This window comes from Chelonoidis abingdonii, chromosome 8, assembly GCF_003597395.2.
Source record: "Chelonoidis abingdonii isolate Lonesome George chromosome 8, CheloAbing_2.0, whole genome shotgun sequence".
Classification (NCBI taxonomy): Eukaryota; Metazoa; Chordata; order Testudines; family Testudinidae; genus Chelonoidis; species Chelonoidis abingdonii.
The window spans coordinates 29,227,311-29,246,666 of NC_133776.1; the positions used below are offsets into that span (position 1 = coordinate 29,227,311).

The 19,356-nt window shown below is 41.4% G+C and overlaps 1 protein-coding gene across 3 annotated transcripts in view; it reads right to left on the reverse strand.

The window, feature by feature from the left end:
* Nucleotides 1-4,824: 4,824 nt before the first annotated feature.
* HPS3 (HPS3 biogenesis of lysosomal organelles complex 2 subunit 1) overlaps nucleotides 4,825-19,356 on the reverse strand; it is a 33,837-nt gene continuing 19,305 nt past the window's right edge. For 2 of the 3 annotated variants that reach the window (XM_032806246.2, XM_032806248.2), the window contains exons 12-17: nucleotides 17,711-17,896; nucleotides 15,967-16,155; nucleotides 15,029-15,133; nucleotides 12,028-12,234; nucleotides 9,043-9,133; nucleotides 4,825-6,088 (exon numbers count right to left, since the gene is read on the reverse strand). In XM_032806246.2, the coding sequence (XP_032662137.1) occupies nucleotides 5,961-6,088; nucleotides 9,043-9,133; nucleotides 12,028-12,234; nucleotides 15,029-15,133; nucleotides 15,967-16,155; nucleotides 17,711-17,896 (906 nt within the window). In that variant the 3' untranslated portion in view covers nucleotides 4,825-5,960. The remainder of the gene's footprint in view (nucleotides 6,089-9,042; nucleotides 9,134-12,027; nucleotides 12,235-15,028; nucleotides 15,134-15,966; nucleotides 16,156-17,710; nucleotides 17,897-19,356) is intronic. The other variant, XM_032806247.2, reaches the window with a different exon arrangement.

Sequence of the window (19,356 nt, forward strand, 5' to 3'; positions counted from 1 at the left end):
CCACTGAACATTCAAGAAGGTTCCTGGTACAGCCATATGCTGTTTCTGTTACTTCTGCATAAGAGTGGCATTTGTCGTCATTTACCACCTGAATAACTGGGATATGTAAATAAGCACTTATCACAACTCCCAGCATATCTGTGTCACAGCATGCTCTACTCACCACTGGGGCACCTCCTGCTGGGGATTAGCTCTGCCAGTCTGATGCCTTTTCCTTTGGGTGCTCACTCTGTCTCAGGATTTGATGGCTCCCTCTTTCTGGCTTGGCCCTTTGACCAGGTCACTGTAGTTTGCCCCTGGGGGAGGAGGCGGCACGGGGTGTGTACCAAAGTCTTTCTGTATTGGCTGTCCCAGGCAATCTTTCAATTCACTGCCTAGCCTGTGCAACTTCCTAGTGGCTGGTAGGGGAACCCAGGCCCACCCTTTTCTTTGGGTTCCACCCCAGAAACCCAACCAACAGCTAAGGTCTGCTTTGTTCCACACCTTGCTGCTGTTTCCCTGGACTTCTTAAAATGCTCCTCAAGCTCTTTCCCCACTCTCCTCCAGGTAGTCCCTTCCCTCTGGGCAACTCCCCTCTGTCCCTCAGAGACTACAGCCCTCCTCCTTGTAGTCTCATTTTGCTTTCAGCTACCTTGCTTTATACAAGCCCTGGCTGTTCCTGTCCAGGTAAGCTTCATCCTTTCATTAGTCCTCATGTTTCCTGACTCCTCCTCCAGGTACAGGCTAGACAGTTAATTGGTCAACCTAACCACCTTAACCCCTTCAGGGCCTGGTGTGGGGTGAACCCCACCACAGTGTGTGATTACAAATTAAAACATAAAATCTGTTTCACAGAGTCTGTCCTAGCTACTTTCACCAGAGTTCAAGAGTCACAGGTGTCTTAGGCATCACTGGAAATGAACTGATAACAAAGAAGCAGGTGAGGTGGAATCCACAAAAGTACTTAGGCATTTAACTCCCAGTTTTGGCTCCACTATGATCCACAAAATGCCCATCCAACACTGAAGGTGCCTAAACTCACTCAGCACCTAAGTTTTTCAAGGTAAAAGGTCCCTGGGTGCCTATCTTTCTGCTTCTCTGCATGAGCAGGCATGGATGCCTATCCTTCTCCCTCTAGGCATCCATGTGCCTATCTCCTACTTAAGCCTCAGAGCTATCCACACACCCAGGGAAGAAAGGCATTCAGCTATCGAAATCACAGGCAGAACCCGATCTGTCAGACATACTCAGAGGGCACCCACTGGACTGGGTTCCATTCAGCAGTTACATCAACCCAGCTATGTGACTGGAAAAAACCCATGCGCTCGGCTGATGTAGTTAAATTGACCTAACCCTCTGTGCTGACAGTGCTAAGTTGGTGGAAGAATTCTTCTGTTGACTTAGATACCACCTCTCAGGAAAGTGGATTACCTGCGCCAACTGGAAAGCCCCTCCCATTGCTGCAGTGAAGTGTTTCATGTAGACAAGCCTGAAGTTAAGTATTTGGAATCTGGAGGACACTTTCCAATAGCCATCTGGGAATCTAAGGGTATACCAGCACTTAAAACACTACAGTGGCGCAGCTGCAGCTACACCATTGTAGCGCTTCAATGTAGAGACTCACTCACTCCAGTAACAGGAAAGGTTCTCCCGTTGCTGTAGTTGACCTACCACATTTTAGGGAGGTGGATGAACAGAAGAATTCATAGAATCATAGAATCAAAAGGTTGGAAGGGACCTCATGAGGTCATCTAGTCCAACCCCCTGCTAAAGGCAGGACCATTTTCCCTAAATAATCCCAGCCAGGGTGCGGTCTAGCCGGACTTTAAATAGCTCTAAAGATGGAGATTCTACCACCTCCCTAGGTAACCCATTCCAATACTTCACCACTCTCCTAGTCAGAAAGTTTTTTCTAATATCCAGCCTCGACTTCCGCAACTGCAACTTCAAACCATTGCTCCTTGTTCTGTCCTCCGTCACCACTGAGAACAGCCTAGCTCCCTCCTCCTTGGAGCATCCCTTCAAGTAGTTGAAGGTTGCTATCAAATCCCCCCTTAGTCTTCTCTTCTGCAGGCTAAATAAGCCCAGTTCCTTCAGTCTCTCTTCATAAGTCATGTGCTCCAGTCCTCTAATCATTTTTGTTGCCCTCCGCTGGACTCTCTCCAATTGTTCCACGTCCTTTTTGTAGTGTGGCGCCCAAAACTGGACACAATATTCCAGATGCGGCCTCACCAGTGCCGAATAGAGGGGAATAATCACATCCCTCGATCTGCTGGCAACACTCCTACTAATACAGCCCAGTATGCTATTAGCCTTTTTGGCTACAAGAGCACACTGTAGGCTCATGTTCAACTTTCCATCTACCGTAACCCCAAGATCCTTTTCTTCAGCACTGCTACTTAGCCAAACAGTCCCCCGCCTGTAGCAGTGCATGGGGTTTTTCTGTCCTAAGTGCAGGACTTTGCACTTGTCCTTGTTGAACTTCATGAGGTTTCTTGTGGCCCACTTCTCCAATTTGTCTAAGTCTCCCTGAATCCTATCCCTGCCCTCCAGCGTGTCCACCACTCCCCCCAACTTGGTGTCATCTGCAAATTTACTTAATGTGCAAGCTATCCCATCATCAAGATCATTAATGAAGACATTGAATAGAACGGGCCCTAAGACAGACCCCTGGGGCACACCACTTGTTACTGGTTGCCAACTAGAGAGTGTGCCATTGATACCTACCCGCTGAGCCCGTTGATTCAACCAGTTTTCTATCCACTTCACAGTCCATTCCTCCAACCCATACTTCCTTAGTTTGCTGATGAGAATGCTGTGGGAAACCGTGTCAAAAGCCTTACTAAAGTCAAGGTATACAACATCAACAGCTTTGCCCCCATCCACAAGTCCAGTCATCTCATCGTAGAAAGCAATCAGGTTGGTCAGGCATGATTTACCCTTGGTGAATCCATGCTGACTGCTTCTGATCACCTTGTTTTCCTCTAAGTGTTTCAGGATGGATTCCTTCAGCACCCGCTCCATGATTTTTCCAGGGATTGAGGTGAGACTGATTGGTCTGTAGTTCCCTGGATCTTCCTTTTTCCCTTTCTTAAAGATAGGTACTATATTTGCTTTCTTCCAGTCCTCTGGGACCTCTCCTGTTCGCCATGAATTTTCAAAGATAATGGTCAACGGCTCTGCAATCACATCAGCTAACTCCCTCAGCACCCTCGGATGCAGTTCGTCCGGTCCCATAGACTTGTGCACGTCTAACGTCTTTAAGTAGTCCCTAACCTGATCCTCTATCACAGTGGGCTGCTCGCCTCCTCTCCTCTCTGCGTTCCCCAGTGTAGTAGTCTGGGAGTTGATCCTGCCCGTAAAGACTGAAGTGAAGAAGGAATTGAGTACTTCAGCCTTTTCCATATCTTCCACCACTAGGATACCTGCCTCATTGAGTAAGGGACCTACACCATCCCTAGTCCTCTTCTTGTTGCTTACATACTTGTAAAACCCCTTCCTATTATCCTTCACATCCCTTGCTAGTTTCAACTCAAATTGCCCTTTGGCCTTTCTGATTCTATCCCTGCAGGCCCGAGCAATAATCTTATATGCCTCCCCAGTCATCTGTCCAAGCTTCCATTTTTTGTAAGCTTCCTTCTTTTGCTTCAGCTCACCACTGAGTTCCCTGTTAAGCCATGCTGGGCACTTTCTACGCTTGCTGTTCTTTCTGCACATCGGCATGGTATTTTCCTGTGCTCTTAGCATGGTTTCTTTAAAAAACTGCCAGCTCTCCTGGACACCCATCCCAGGATGGGATTCTTCCATTGGCCTACCATTGTCTACACCTGGGACTAGGTTGCCATAGCTACATCTCTCAGGGGTGTGAAAAATTCACACTCCTGACAGCCGTATCTTTCACACCCCTGAGAGACATAGCTATGTCAATGTAAGTTTTCAGTGTAGACTAGCGTGCTTTTGTGAGACTGGTTACATGTGTTGTCAGTTGGCTTCTGTGTGTATGTTCTTTCAGTGTGCTGTCCAGCTCTGCACAGATAGGTGGTTCAGCAGACCTCAATAGTACTACCCAGTGTTGTTAAGTGCTGCAGGCTGGAATGTCATTGCCTCAGTAACGCTGTTACGGCTGCTCAGTGCTTCTGTCCTTGGAGACAGTGCAACATGTTAATTTAGCAGACCTTGATGTCACTCATAGAAACCACAGGCACAGTTCGGTGACGAAGGTGCTCAGCCAAGTTTATTGTCAATGAAGAACGGTACTAGTGCCCAGGCTCCATGGTTACAGGTACACTAACACACGTATGCCTATTACAATGGACCCAGCTCAATTAGCAGCAGGACTTTCAGCTGCCCTCTCAGCTGGACAAAGGATTTAGACGAAGTATCCTGACATTTATAGGCTGAGAAACAACTGGAATATAGTTTACATATCACCTTATGTAATTCATTACATTTGTTTTTACCTCCCCTTGTTCAGGATATCTTGCATAAAACATCCTTATTCATTATTTTCTCAAACCATCTTATCTTGTACTAGATTGGGATGTATCAGTACTAGCTGGAATATATTTATGTAAATATCTAGTTGCTAGTACACTAGCAACAACTTTGTCAAGTTCATGTGCTTTAATACATGGCCTGACTTTGGTTCACAGCCTCTGGGTTAGGCCTGAAATCTTGCCCCAAGCCCAGGTTCTCTCTACTACAATATGAAATCCAATTAGTCAGCTAATTAGATTCTCAGATGGTTGATCCTTATTGTCATAGTCTGACTGCAATTAGCTCACAGCTGTTTAGAATAGAGTTGTTAGTAACATTGTATAAAAGAATGCTTCTCTTACCATTGAAGAATATTGGAAAAACAGTTTAATACAATGAAAATGAAATACTCAACTTTAATTATCACTGTTCATACAATCATCCTGATAGTAGTTTTTCCCCATTGCATTACACTTGAAAGACCAAGGCATTTCCACTCAGAACACAGGGGGAAAAAAATGACCTTATAGTTGAGAGACCCCTTTTCAAAATACACGGTAAAAACAAAGACATCAGACAGCTAGTTTGGTGGTCCATCTAGAAAATAACATAGCTAGAAAGAAGTGAACCAGAGGTGAAGATGCTTGTTGTCCATTAGAGACTGAATATAGTGATGTGAGAAGAGGAAACTAACAGAAGAAAATATCTGTGACACCTTACCGAAACATCTGTCATCTACTTACAGAAAGACAGTTATTTCTCTGGGGAACCACTTTCTACACACTTGATGAATAAGACATGATCCAGCAAAGTCTTGTACATGTGCATACCTCTAAGCATGCAAGCAGTCCTCTTAACTTGTTCTTCCAACCTGAATTCAATTTAACTACTCAAGCATGTGCATATCTATGAGCACATGACTAGTCTCTAGAAATTCCAGTTGGAAGAACAAGTCAATGAGATTATGCACATGTTTAAAGACACCCATGAGCTCAACTATTTTTGTGGATTGAGGCCTAACTAGCTGAAGACACGGGATCCAAGAGTGATAGCTTCCAGTCCCTGCTTTACTTTTACATGAACACTACAGTGGGATAGAATTTTGTGCAACTTTAAGTAGTACAATATTCCTTCTGGCTATATTTTTCTCCATTAAGAGTTTACATTCTCATTCAGGAAATGTCTGAAATTCATTAACTATTTGGCTGAACACCACAATATTCAGTTCCATAGGATAAAGAGGGATCCTTTTGATTTGCCAGTATCAGTGACATTTTATCACTGAAAACACTTTTCTTTCATCTACAAAATTGATACTCAACCTGAAGTGGTGATTGTCATCGCATTATACAATATAATAAAGCCACAACCCAGAAGGGCCAGTTTTTACAATATACCCAGGTAGTTTGCAAGTAGATGGACTCCCACAATACTTCATGTACAATTCTACTATTTAGTTTTTCCTATTTATTCCAGTGCTTTCAAGTCCACACTTTGCATTGTGTTTAAGTCGTCAATTTCTTTTTGCTGCACTGAAGTAGATGTGGCAGGAAAAATGCTGCAGTCCCATCGTCTGGTAGAACATTAATGAAATCCCTTAGCTCCAGTTCCATGGCAATAACTGATAAAGTTTCTGCACAGGGAAAGAATATTAAGTTTAAAATCATCTACATTAAGTGCAACACATTATAGATGTGATTTTTAACTTATTTTGCTGATTTAGTTATCTAAATATTGTGATTACAGTAGATTTAAGAGAAAGACGCAAATAGCAGCGGATACATTTGGCAACTGGGGAACAGTTTGAGAAGTGAAGGTAGCAATTCAGGGATGTTTATGGATGAAGTGATGAAACACACCACTATAACATCTATCTGAACTAATCACCGCCACGTACAATACCAAATCCTAGGTAGGTCTCATCTAGCATCTTCAGTGCTGTATAAAATTGAAAGGAAGCATTAAAATAGAGCTATGCTGGTGGTGTAACACAGGAGTTAGTACTTTGGGAGCAACCTATGAGACAAAGCTATTTACTTATAGGCTCTCCTGGGCCAACTAGTATCTATTACAATGAGATAATGGTCGGACAATTTGCATCTGACAACAGAAGTTTACCGCTTTTATGCTTCTGACAATGAGTGCTGCCATGGTCTCTATGGCAACCTGGTAGGGACACTCCTCTATTCACACATTGTGCAGGTGTTATCATGGAAAAAAATGACTAATTTTATTCAGCATTCTGAATTGGATATAAAAAGAGTCAAATCACTAGTCTATTATTTATTTCCTCCATAACAATGAGTAAGGGGACCACGGCAGCTGCCACGGTTGGTCACTTCCTCTTCAGCCAAGTTTCCAGAGGAAGAGGGGAAAAAAGTTCCAGTCTCAGGAAGCGGAAAATCAAAGAGTCAGGGGGTCACTTCCCTTGGCTAAGGATTCAAATCTCCCAGAACAAATACTCGACTGCTTCCTTCCGTGTAATCCTAGTGACCACAAGCAACACAACACGGCTTCCCTCAGCCAAGAGTTCAGCTATGAAGAGAAACAGTCCTTACTGTCGTTAAGAGTCACTGCAACCAGTACAGTTCTCAATACAAGCCAGGCAGTTATTTCCCCAGGTATTCCTTTCACTGGCTTGGCTATGGAAATAAGTAATTGCACATTACTTTCAACAGATAGTTCTGTGATGTCTTTCCCCATATTTATATCTGGAATAATCTTTGATTCCTGTCATGCATAATTAGTAGGGCTGTCAATGGGTAAAAAAATTAATCATGATTAAAAAAAATTAATCGCACTGTTAAACAATAATAGATACCATTTATTTAAATATTTTGGATGTTTTCTACATTTTCACTTTATGTTTATTTTTTATTACAAATATTTGCACTGTAAAAAAACCAAAATAGTATTTTTCAATTCACCTAATACAAGTATTGTAGTGCAATCTCTTTATCATGAAAGTTGAACTTACCAATGTAGAATTACGTATAAAAAAAACCTGCATTAAAAAAAAAAAAACAGTGTAAAACTTAAGATTCTACAAATCTACTTAGTCCTACTTCTTATTCAGCCAATTGCTCAGACAAACAAGTTTGTTTACATTTGCAGGAGATAATGCTGCCTCCTTCTTATTTACAACGTCACCTGAAAGTGAGAACAGGCGTTCTCATGGCACTGTTGTAGCCGGCGTCACAAGGTATTTACATGACAGATGTGCTTCAGATTTATATGTTCCTTCATTCTTCGACCACCATTCCAGGGGACATGTCCATGCTGATGATGGGCTCTGCTCGATAACAATCCAAAGCAATGCAGACTAATGCATGTTCACTTTCATTATCTGAGTCAGATGCCACCAGCAGAGGTTGATTTTCTTTTTTGGTAGTTTGGGTTCTGTAGTTTCCGCATTGGAGTGTTGCTCTTTTAAGACTTCTGAAAGCATGCTCCACACCTTGTCCTCTCAGGTTTCGGAAGGCACTTCAGGTTCTTAAACTTTGGGTTGAGTGCTGTAGCTATCTTTAGAAATCTCACATTTGCGTTTTGTCAAATCTGCAGCGAAAGTGTTCTTAAAATGAACAACATGTCATCATCCGAGACTGCTATAACATGAAATATATGGCAGAATGCGAGTAAAACAGAGCAGGGGACATACAATTCTCCCCCAAGGAGTTCAGTCACGAATTTAATTAACACCTTTTTTTTTTTAAATGAGCATCAGCAGCATGGAAGCGTGTCCTCTGGAATGGTGGCCAAAGCATGAAGGGGCACACAAATCTTTAGCACATCTTACACATAAATAGTTTGCAATGCCAGTTACAAAAGTGCCATGCAAATGCCTGTTCTCACTTTCCAGTGACATTGTAAATAAGAAGGCGGCAATATTATCTCCTGTAAATGTAAACAAACTTGTTTGTCTGAGCAATTGGCTGAAGAAGAAGTAGGACTGATTGGACTTGTAGGCTCTGAAGTTTTACATTGTTCTGGTTTTGAGTGCAGTTATGTAACAACAACAACAAAAAAACCCTACATTTGTAAGCTGCACTTTCATGACAAAGAGATTGCGCTATAGTGCTTGTATGAGATGAGCTGAAAAATACTATTTCTTTTGTTTATCATTTTTACAGTGCAAATATTAGTAATCAAAAATAATATACACTGATTTCAATTACAACACAGAATACAATATATATGAAAATGTTGAAAACATCAAAAATATTTAATAAATTTTAATTGTATTCTATTGTTTAACAGTGTGATTAATCATGATTTATTTCAGTTAACTTTTTTAGTTAATCGTGTGAGTTAACGGCAATTAATTGACAGACCTAATAATTAGTTTAAAAAAATAAGGATGTATGCAACAATTTTGGATGTGTGTAAATGCTTACTGCACATTTCACAGTACTACTCTGCTAATCTCTGCTGAGTTACATTATGTGTAGAGAAAGACCTTCCTCCCCAAAAAGAATGATGGTAAAATGCCATGTCACAGCTGTTTCTAGAGGAAACGGCTTTCAAATACTTTAGATGCAGTACAAAGGCTTTCGTGTATGGCATTCAGTTGTAAACCAAGTTCTTTACCTTTCAGTGATGAGATGAGAACGGAGTAGTCATCTCCAACATATCTGGTTCGTTTACAAAGTTCAGGAAGCAGTTTGTTCCACCACAGAGCCTAATTCATCCAAAAATAAACCCACAGAAGAAAAATAAGTTAGTGGTGACTATGAATAGTAGGTTGTGAACACAAATTTTTAATAAGTACTTTGAATTAACATCAAAGATGGTACAAAAAACAGTGGTGTAAGTTGAGATGGGCTAGTAATTAATTAGTCTGCACAGTGCTTTGAAATGCAATGTTTTCAGACTTCAGTGTGATCCTTTTTAACCCAGCAAATTAGAGTGATGATAGCACCCCCTAGTGCCACTGAAGATAAGGCTGTGCCTGTTTCTGACAGGCTGTGCATGTGGTTCAAATAAACTAGTGCAGGGGGGAAAAAAACGTGAATGCAGTATTATGGTTATGGATTTAACAAATAAGATAAGTCTCTCATTATAGCCCGGTGCAGTGCGGGTAAAAAAGCTGTCTATGAGAACTTTATGCTCTTTTGTTTCTTGACATACCCCTTCTACCTCCAATAATCTTAATGTTGCATGAATACACCATTTAAATTTTAATAATGCAAAAAGCTATTAATTTTGTGTTTAGAAAGACTGAGGAGAGGAAAGAAAACACTATCCATCTCTCTTCGAACTCTGTGTCTTTCTCTTCTCTTTGCCTGCAGTATTGCAAGGCTACAATTACCCTAGATATTGGTTTTCTCTGTTCCACTTCATGATCAAGGGCCAAAGGGAACATACATGAGCGAGCCCCAGCTGTACTGACTGGGGGTTCCAGCATTTCCATCTATTGGAGTGTCTCCCCCCTTGGCTGATATATTCAGCAGAAGTTATGTCCACTATTAACTGAACATTTCTCAGAGTGAAGGGAGGGAAATAGTAGACTCCCCCAAGGATCTGTACTGGGACAAGTGCTATTCAACATATTCATAAATGATCTAGAAAAGGGGGTAAACAGCAAAGTTTGCAGATGATAAAAAATTACTCAAGATAGTGAAGTCCAAAAGCTGTCTGTGAAGAGTCACAAGAGGATCTCACAAAATTGGGGTCTGGACAACAAAATGGCAGATGAAATTCAGTGTTGATAAGTACAAAGTAATGCACATTGGAAAACGTAACCCAACTATACATACAAAATGATGGTCTCAATTAGCTGTTATAACTCAAGAAAGATCTTGGAGTCATTGTCGATAGTTCTCTGAAAACATCTGTTCATTGTGCAGTGGTAGTTAAAGCTAACAGAATGTTAGGAAGCATTAGGAAAGGGACAGATAATAGAAAATTTCAGTGCCACCATATAAATCCATGCTACACCCACACCTTGAACACTGCTTGCAGTTCTGGTTATCCCATCTCAAAAAAAAAAGGATATATTAGAATTGGAAAAAGTACCAAGAGGGGCAAAAAAAATGACTAGGAGTACAGAACAACTTCCACATGAGGAGATATTAAAAAGACTGGGAAGGTTTAGCTTAGAAAAGATGACTAAGGAGGGATATGATAGAGGTCTATAAAATCATGAATGGTGTAGAGAAAGTGAATAAGGAAGTATTATTTATCCTTTCACATAACACAAAAACCATGGGGCACCCAATGAAATTAATAGGCAGCAGGTTTAATAAAAGTATAAAAAAAGAATAAAAATAATAAAGAAGTACTTCCTCATACAACACAGTCAATCTGTGAAACTCATTGACAGGGGATGTTGTGAAGGCCAAAAGATATAACTGGGTAAAAAAAAGAATAGACAAGCTAAAGAAGGATAGGCACATCAACGGCTGTTAGCCAAGATGGTTAGGGATACAACCTTATGCTCTGGGTGTCCTCAAACCTCTGCTAGACCTGGGACTGGATAACAGGGGATGGATCACTCGATAATTGCCCTCTTCTGTTCCCTCTGAAGCATCTGGCACCAGCCACTGTTAGATGGACTAGATGGACCATTGGTCCTACCCAGTATGGTTATTCTTATGTTATCAGTTAATTGGCAAGGACTGGGGAAAAACCATGGCAGTACTGCTGGAGCCTTGACCAGAATTGGACAGATCAAGTTCTTCCTCAAATATTATAGGCCACGGGGGAAGGAAGCATGAATAGACTCAAGTTCCTGCTCATCAGTGGTGCAACATCAGGCAATGAGAATACAGTTCAGATGTTATTAGGGAGCAGGGAACATATTTAATCATGGCATTTTGAGACATTAATAATGATCTTTTTTATTGTGGCAAATTTCACAGGAAAAAGTTCAGCTACTTCTGAGTTACTTGTAAGCCAAAAATACTCAGCTTTCTCTGTTTACAGCAGATCAGTGTATTATTCCCCTCTCTGCTTGCAAGTAACTCAGCCATCTTAATATTTTTTCCACAACCTTAATATAAAATAAAATATCACACACCTTCAGGATGAAACTAAACTGGAAAACCTCAGCCCAAAGAGTTTTTCAGAAAGAGGGTCTATAATAAAATTCCATGTATAATCCATATTTCTAAGTATAAGTAACTTTGACCAGGAGCATCTGCAGTAAGAACTACCATCATAAAAACACAAAAGCAAAAATTGGACATTTATATGAATGTGACTTGAACTCAGTCAATGAAATCTATGAATTTTAAGGGTAAGGATGAAACTCCTATCTTGTCTCATTAAGCTTGTGCACTGCAAGTGTCTAAGCAACAGGTATTTATGACTTTTGGTGCTAGAACGTTTAGGCAAAAAGGGTCCAACCCTGCTCCCATTAAAGTCAATGGCAATTTGGCCATAAAATTCAATGCAGGCAGTTTCAGGCTCAGAGTAAGTTAAGGATGGGAGTTTCAATTCTAATAGAAATCTGTGCCATTTGATTATCTCTGCAGTGTAGTACAAATTCTCCTATGCACAGCTAACAACTACTGAAAAGAAAGAGAAAGAAAGACTACAGTAAACTACTAGATTAGCATTTTAAAAGCTCACCCGATTTTCATCTTTCAGCTCATGCTGGGCATACGGTATGAGTGCTTCAGGACACTTCTCTAGGAGCTTGTCAATGGATTTCTCATACTCTCCTACCCTCGTAGTGCAAAGAACATGGACACTGAGACCAGCATTACTGTCTTCTGATAATGGCTCCAAGAAAGGCAGAACTGAAGCTATGTCGACTGACGGACCACATAAAAGAGACTGAGGACAAGAGGAAAACTTGCCATTTGGATGTCAAAACAGACAAAATGCTCACATGCACACACAATTAATTTAAAAAGAAATAGTTTTAAGTCTTTCTGATACTGCTTGGTTAAACAATTAGGCCAAAAATACTGAGTAGAATGTAAGCCTACATGACCATTATTTACATAATTCTTTGATCATTTCCTCTCCCATCCTTTGCACCATTCCTCTTTCATGGTTCAGTTTGACTGACAGAAGTATTGTTTTAACAACAGGTTTACATGATATCTATATTCATCAGCAACACACTGGGCTATTTAGCAAGAGATTTAAACAGCCTTACTTCATTTAAACCCAACGTGAACTAAATTCTCCCCACCCTAAGAATCAGAATCACCTGAGAATTTATGCTGGATTGTTTGACCATTGTAAATAAGGCCTCCACTAAACCTGATGTAGTTCCTGTAGTCAGTCATCTGAGCTGCCACTGCTCTACAAGTAGTACACAGCCTTGGTACTGACAGTTCACCCCATCCCCCTTGATTTAAAACTACAGTTTTTCCCCTACAGCTGAGATATTACTCAATTTATTATGAGTCACAGATCCTAGTGAGCACCCTCTCCCCCTCCCTCCCCCAGGTAGCTACCCACTAGGATTGCTCTGAGGGGAATACAAACCATTGCTGCTCTGGATCCCCATGATGTTTAAAGCTCCTAGAGCCTCAGCAGGCAACAGCACTGGTTCCTCATTTGGCCTCTCTGGCACATTTTATAGGCGTTGACCTTCAACTACCCTCTCTTGGAAATGGGGCTCCTTGGCCCACCTGCCCTAGGCTGCATGGACCCAACACACCCGTATGTTCTCTTGTATTTAATAATGTAAAGCACAGGAGAGTACAGCTCATTCAAAACAACAAACATCTGAAACTGAAACACCCCTCACTTTCTAGCTTACTCTTCTCTTTGAGCCCTTGGGGAATCATCTGGAAGGCAGGCAGGCAGGGAGTCCCTCCTCACGAAGGCTGCTGCATGCTAGCTGGTCTCTCTTGCTCAGGGATCTTATGTGAGCTTGCTCTCTCCTGGCTCATGCTGCTTCTTCCTATGTGTTTATTTAACCCTTTCCTGATCACCTGACCTTTTTATTCTTCTCCTGGAAACTTTCCATTACTCCCACCTTCCCTGCTTCCTTCTGGAGTAAACTAAACTAAATTGGTTTTCTAAGGACACAGATCACCCACTGTCCCACATGTTTGGATCTAAATAGGGTTAAGTCCTAAGTATCTTCTTATTGTATCTGCCTGATGCATACGAGCTACAGGCCCTGTCAGCAATGGTGGACCCAACATACATACAGCACTCATGACACAGCAGATTTTCATAATACAATTTCACAATATCAATCAGAATTCTTAAGTTGTACTGAGATAGCCCCAAATAATCTCACCCTTTTAAAAATATCTATTGTGAGTTGGTGGTAACTCCCCTCACCATCAAGAAAGATGCATTTCATGCTATATTTATCCCATTCCAGCCACTAAACCACCTTAACTCTGTACAGCATGGCAGGACACGTGCAATATCCCACCCCTGAACATGTCTTGGCTGGTTAATGGCTTAGCCAAAGGGACAACCTGAAAGTCATGAAACAGCATGCAACTAAGGGCATGTTAGTGCTCAGGCAAGAGCAACACAGAGACAGGTAATTCCATTTTGCAAAGGATTTTGATATTTCACAATTTAGTTTTGCTCCAATCTGGAATGAAAACCAAAAAAATTAAAATTCTCTGTGAAAGCCCTGGGGTCCCTGCCTCACAGGTAGTCTGCCTGGCTGACTGCCTGGGACCCTGAAATCCTGGGAGCCCAGGCTGATGTGAAGCTGTGAGCTAGCTGCTACCAAGCTCTTGGCTCCCATCAGCCCACCTAACAGGCTGCTGAGGGGCCAGGAAGGCAAGCTGGCAGGAAGCCTCACACATTTCCAATAAAAGCCTGGCTGCTTTCCATCAGACCTCAAACCATCTCAGAACATTTTGATTTTGAATAAAGGGCATTCTCCATTGGAAAAATGCTCTGTTGGAGAATTTCTGACCAGTTCCACTCAGGATCAAGTTCAAGTCTCCTCCTTACCACCGAGGAGGGGACTTTCCAGACACCAGAACATGTCCAGGACCCCTCATGTAGACAAAATATACTAAAAATTCCATTATCTCCACCCACTTCCACTCCTTCACTCTTGGGGGAGGGACAGCTCAGTGGTTTGAGCATTGGTCTGCTAAACCCAGGGTTGTGATTTCAATCCTTGAGAGGTCCACTTAGGGATCTAGGGCAAAAAAATCAGTACTTGGTCCTGCTGGTGAAGGCAGGGGGCTGGACTCGATGACCTTTCAGGGTCCTTTCCAGTTCTATGAGATAGATATGTCTCCATATTTTCTTTTTTCTTTCTTTCTTTTGACCCCCAAAGAAGCTTCTTCTACCCATTCTGGCAGCTCTCTACAGAGTTTGAATAAAGTCCAGCTGCTACACCAAGCCAAATATTACTTTCTATTCACACATGTAACCTAACACCCATTAACAAAGAAAACAATTTAAATGGTTGCATGACTGAAGCACTGAAATCCAATTTTACACAAATTAATAAAAATACACAAAAGGTAAAAGAAAAATAGACATTCACAAGGCCTTAATTCTGCAAACCCTTGGGCACGCATGACTTTGATAGGTCAACTCCAATGTTTAAAGGTAAGGATATAATTAGGTGTTCACAGGAGTAGAGGCCTAAGTTGTAGAGAGTAAAGATGTAAGAGCATCATACCTGTAGTTTTGAAAGATCTTCAGGATACTTATCACATGCAGGTCCCGATGACATTATGAAGGTCACCCAAGGGAAAATTAACCCATAATGATTACAGGAGTTTATCTAGAAAAAGTATTTCAACTCAATACGGTCACAAATGAAACCTATTCCAGTGAAGGAAATCTCTGAATAAAGGATGCCATTTTAGAAAAGCAGCTATTGTTTCTATCTTGGGTAAATATTCAAACTAGAATAAGTGAATGAAGTATGCCTTGAAACCTAATGCGGTCCAATGATTTATTTCACATTTGTTAGTTAGAAGCCTCTCCTACCACCCATCAAACAATGCAAGGCTTTAACTGTACATCCAAAGCCTCTGTTACTCCATTATTAGCCAGTTAAAATTACTATGTGAGCAGTTCAGTTGGAACCTTCCCTGCTTGTTTCTTAGATAATGTATCTAAAACTGTGTTCAATTTTCCACATAAAAGGGCTGGGAAAGCCAAGTTCTCCTGAAGTTAGATCTCTCATTTAGCTCCAGATTAACAGATGATCAAAATCCAAATATTCTAAAGTAATTTACATGTATCAGTTATCTGTGTTCTGGGTCAAGTTCATCCTTGAAACACTGCAGTGTCAAACTACAGGTAATATAGTTTCATGACAGTGCCCCTTGATGTCAGGAACTGGAACTGACAAATATGCTGCATGCATTTTCCACAAGACAATTTGAAACTCCCACAACAGCAGCATTAAGGACCTGTTAATCAAAAGCCAGCAGTTCTTTGCAAGAATTAGCATTTGGTAACTCAACACATAAGTTTATTTGCTCACATTCTCACTACTTTTAAGGACAATTTGTCCAGAATTAAAGCATTGCAAGATGGTTTTGTGACTGAATATTCCCTTACATTCATTGTCTGTCTCATGCAAATGTATCTGCAGTTTATAGTTACCAGATCCTCTGTTGTTTTCAGTGGTTTGGTATCAGGAAGCTGCTTCCTCAATAGTCTCCAAATATACTGTGAAGTAAGCTTGAATAAGAGCTTCTGGAGTATTTCTTTCTCAGAGCCTGCTACAAGGAGGGCTTCCCAGAAGTCTACTAAGAGCTGAGGGGTTGTACCTTCCTTCTTCCCATACAGCATCTGAGCACCACAGAAGATTCAAATATTAATGAAAATCAAGATGACTATTACGTTGTCTCATTGTTTACCTGTACTGCCTCGTCTGTCTATATCCAACAGTGTCATGTCTTAAATTGTAAGCTCCTTGGGGCAGGGGACCGACTTTGTTCTGTGTTTGTACCTATCCCAATGGGGTCTCAGTCCATGACTAGGGCTCCTAGGTGCTAAGGTAAGATAATAACAGCAGCAACAGAAGTCTGAATGAACAAAAGTTTCAATGGACGAAGACTAAGTCTCCCTCTACTCGTCATAGATGAGTGTGTTCTTGTTTTTGTGTAATCCTGATGTATTTCTAGTATATGGGATGCCAGATACTGTGGTGATGGATAATGCAGAAGTGCATGCAACAGATTTAAACCTTGATTCCTTAATATATAGGTTTGGTATGCAAGAAACACATTCCTTTGTGAGTTTTTATTCTGCTATCAATGGTGGTCACGTTGTAAAGTGTTTAAAGAATCGAAATGCTGGAGCCATCTAAAATATGTCCACACTTAAGCAAGTCCCCTTTGAAGAGTCTTTCTAATCAGAGAGCTGGGGCTAAGTTAAAGGAAGCACCTCCCCAGTTCACTTGCCAGTGGGAGCTAATCATAGGGCTCTGTGAGGAGTTTGGAGGACTGCACCAAGGGGGACTCCATCACCACTGAACCTTTCCTTGGGCTTTTAAGTGCTGGCCAGACAGGTTGAGGACCTTGATTATTGCATTTACACTGAACCCCTAAACTTGAAACCAACTACATTAACCTTAACTACACTGTTAGATCTTTAATTTCACGATGAAAATTTAGACTGATTGAAGAAAGATCACAAAAGGCCTGGAGGTGCGGTGAGGATGGATGTAATTTGGCTCTAAAATGACTGAAACCTTTATAATGAAGAATAGTCAAGATCTGTGGAGCAAGGAACTCCTTAGTTCTAATTCGTGCTCTGACAGAGGTCTCTTTTGAGGCCAGGAATAAGCCACGTGTTCTAGTTTTTCTATCTGTAATGTGAGGATAGGCCCACCTCTCTCAGGTTTGAGAGGACTATTTACTTCATTTGTAGAGTGTTTTTGAATATGTACATAGAAGATTATGTAGCGTCACATCTGACTTGATACCCTTCAGAAAAGGATTTGTATGCTATGGTATTAATCCTGGCTGCAATTTTCAGAAGGGAGTTATTTACTCAGTTCCTATTAAATTTTGATAGGCACCAGATGCCTACCTCCCTTTGAAAATTCCAGTCTCTAAGATCAATGTGTGCTTGGTTGAACTGAGGGATGCAAACAAATTTAATGCATTTCTTTGGCTAAATTTAATGGCTGGGCCATTCACAAAAAGAACCAGTTTCTTACTCCAGTTAAAATTTCCTTTGAGCTTAGTAACAGAAGCCGCTGGGCTTTCATAAAGTTTTTTCTGCTGTAACTCCAAGGACCACTCTGTTTTGGTCACCGCTAGTTGTTAACACCAGGCCTGGGCTTTGTAGAAGTTAAATCAAAACAAAAAAAATTCAACAACCCTGCAAACAGACAAACCTCGAAGTAAGAGTCTGCTTCTTCCAATTCGATTTTACTGTTCTCATGTAAAGCCAACATCGAAGCCACCAGCAACCCAGGCCATGTCTCCTTCAGATGAACGGCAAGTTCGGTTGGAACAATCCGGCCATCTCTCTGCTGCATCAGAAGTCTTGGTTCCCCAATAAAGCCATATGCCAGTCTCATCTACAGACACAGCCATTTACAAGTTAGGCAAAGAATTCAATCCTTCCAAAACTCAGGGCTTACTCAAGCAGTCTGGAGTATGTAGGTGAAATGCAGGGAGGATATGGGAAGTGAACTATATTCCTTCTCACTGGGCCAAGCCATGTAGTGCAGCTCTCCACCGCTGCTACTTCAAGCTATGCACAGGAATAATGGCTTCAAAAACTCTGCACCACTTGTGCGGGCACTTGGGCCACTGGGTCTATAGAATCTTGGATCTCAGCCATGTGTAGCCCACAGTGCCGCCCTATACATGGCTGGCATCCAAGGTGTGCCGGGGTTGCAGGCCCATCATGTGCCTTATATGGCACAAGGAGTTTGCGCTGGTCCTCCATACTTTACCCTTAATGTTGTTGATTTTATTCCCCTTGTTCTTGCTCCCTGTCTTAGGGATCTTCCAGCTCCATGAGTCTGAACTTTACTCTCTCTCTCTCTCTCTCTATATATATATATATACACACACAGGGCACACATATACACACACACACACAGAGAAAACTAGACTTGACTGTAAACCAAAACCAATGTATTAGATGGTTTTGAAAACCCCACCCAAATGGCTTTCAATGGGACTTGTGCTCCCAAATAAATAAGGTGCTTTTGAAAATGCTACTCATGAATAATAAAAATTATTTTGCAGCAGTATATATTGTAATAGCCCCTTTTTATTCATCAGCTGCTGCTATTTATGCAGCAAGCATAAATTCATCATAGACTAACCTGGCATCTGAGGCTCTCTTTACTCTCTAGGACCTACCTTGTTCCTCATTTATATTACTTCATCAGTACTTTTGCATCCAGTTAGAAAGAGATGATCATACTTTGCTGTGGAAGAGACAGCAGGTGGTGCTGAACAACACTGTAGCTGATTTTCTAATATATCCTAACCTCCACACACTGCAGTTCAGAAATCAAGGCTGAGCATGTATTTAGTGATGGTTCTGGCACAACCCCGGGCTGTGATGCACCCATGAGCTTATTTTCTCCCCAAAATTAGACACTTCTGACTTCCCTTCCAAAGTCATTTTTAAACCGGATTAAAAAATATAAAAGGGATGAGCTAACTCAAGAGCCTGATGCAGGTCCAATATCTCTTCCTCTCTTGCAATAATCATCTTTAAGTGCCCCGACCACCTCGACTAATTTGTGGCCTTTAACCTCACACATGGTGATTTGGACTGAAACATCAACATCAGGATCAGATTTAGTCAGAGTATAATGACCTCCCTTCAAAGAGTCTGTAAATCCATCCCATCAACAACTGATATAAAGCCTTGCTGCACTACATTTCCTTCCGTTAAATAGGATTCCTACTATGACTGCACCAAAACACATTCTCCTCCTCTCTCAATAAGCACAAAGTCCCTTGACTACAGTCTAACAGAAGAGGGCAGTGAACTGGATACAGGGAACTCTACATC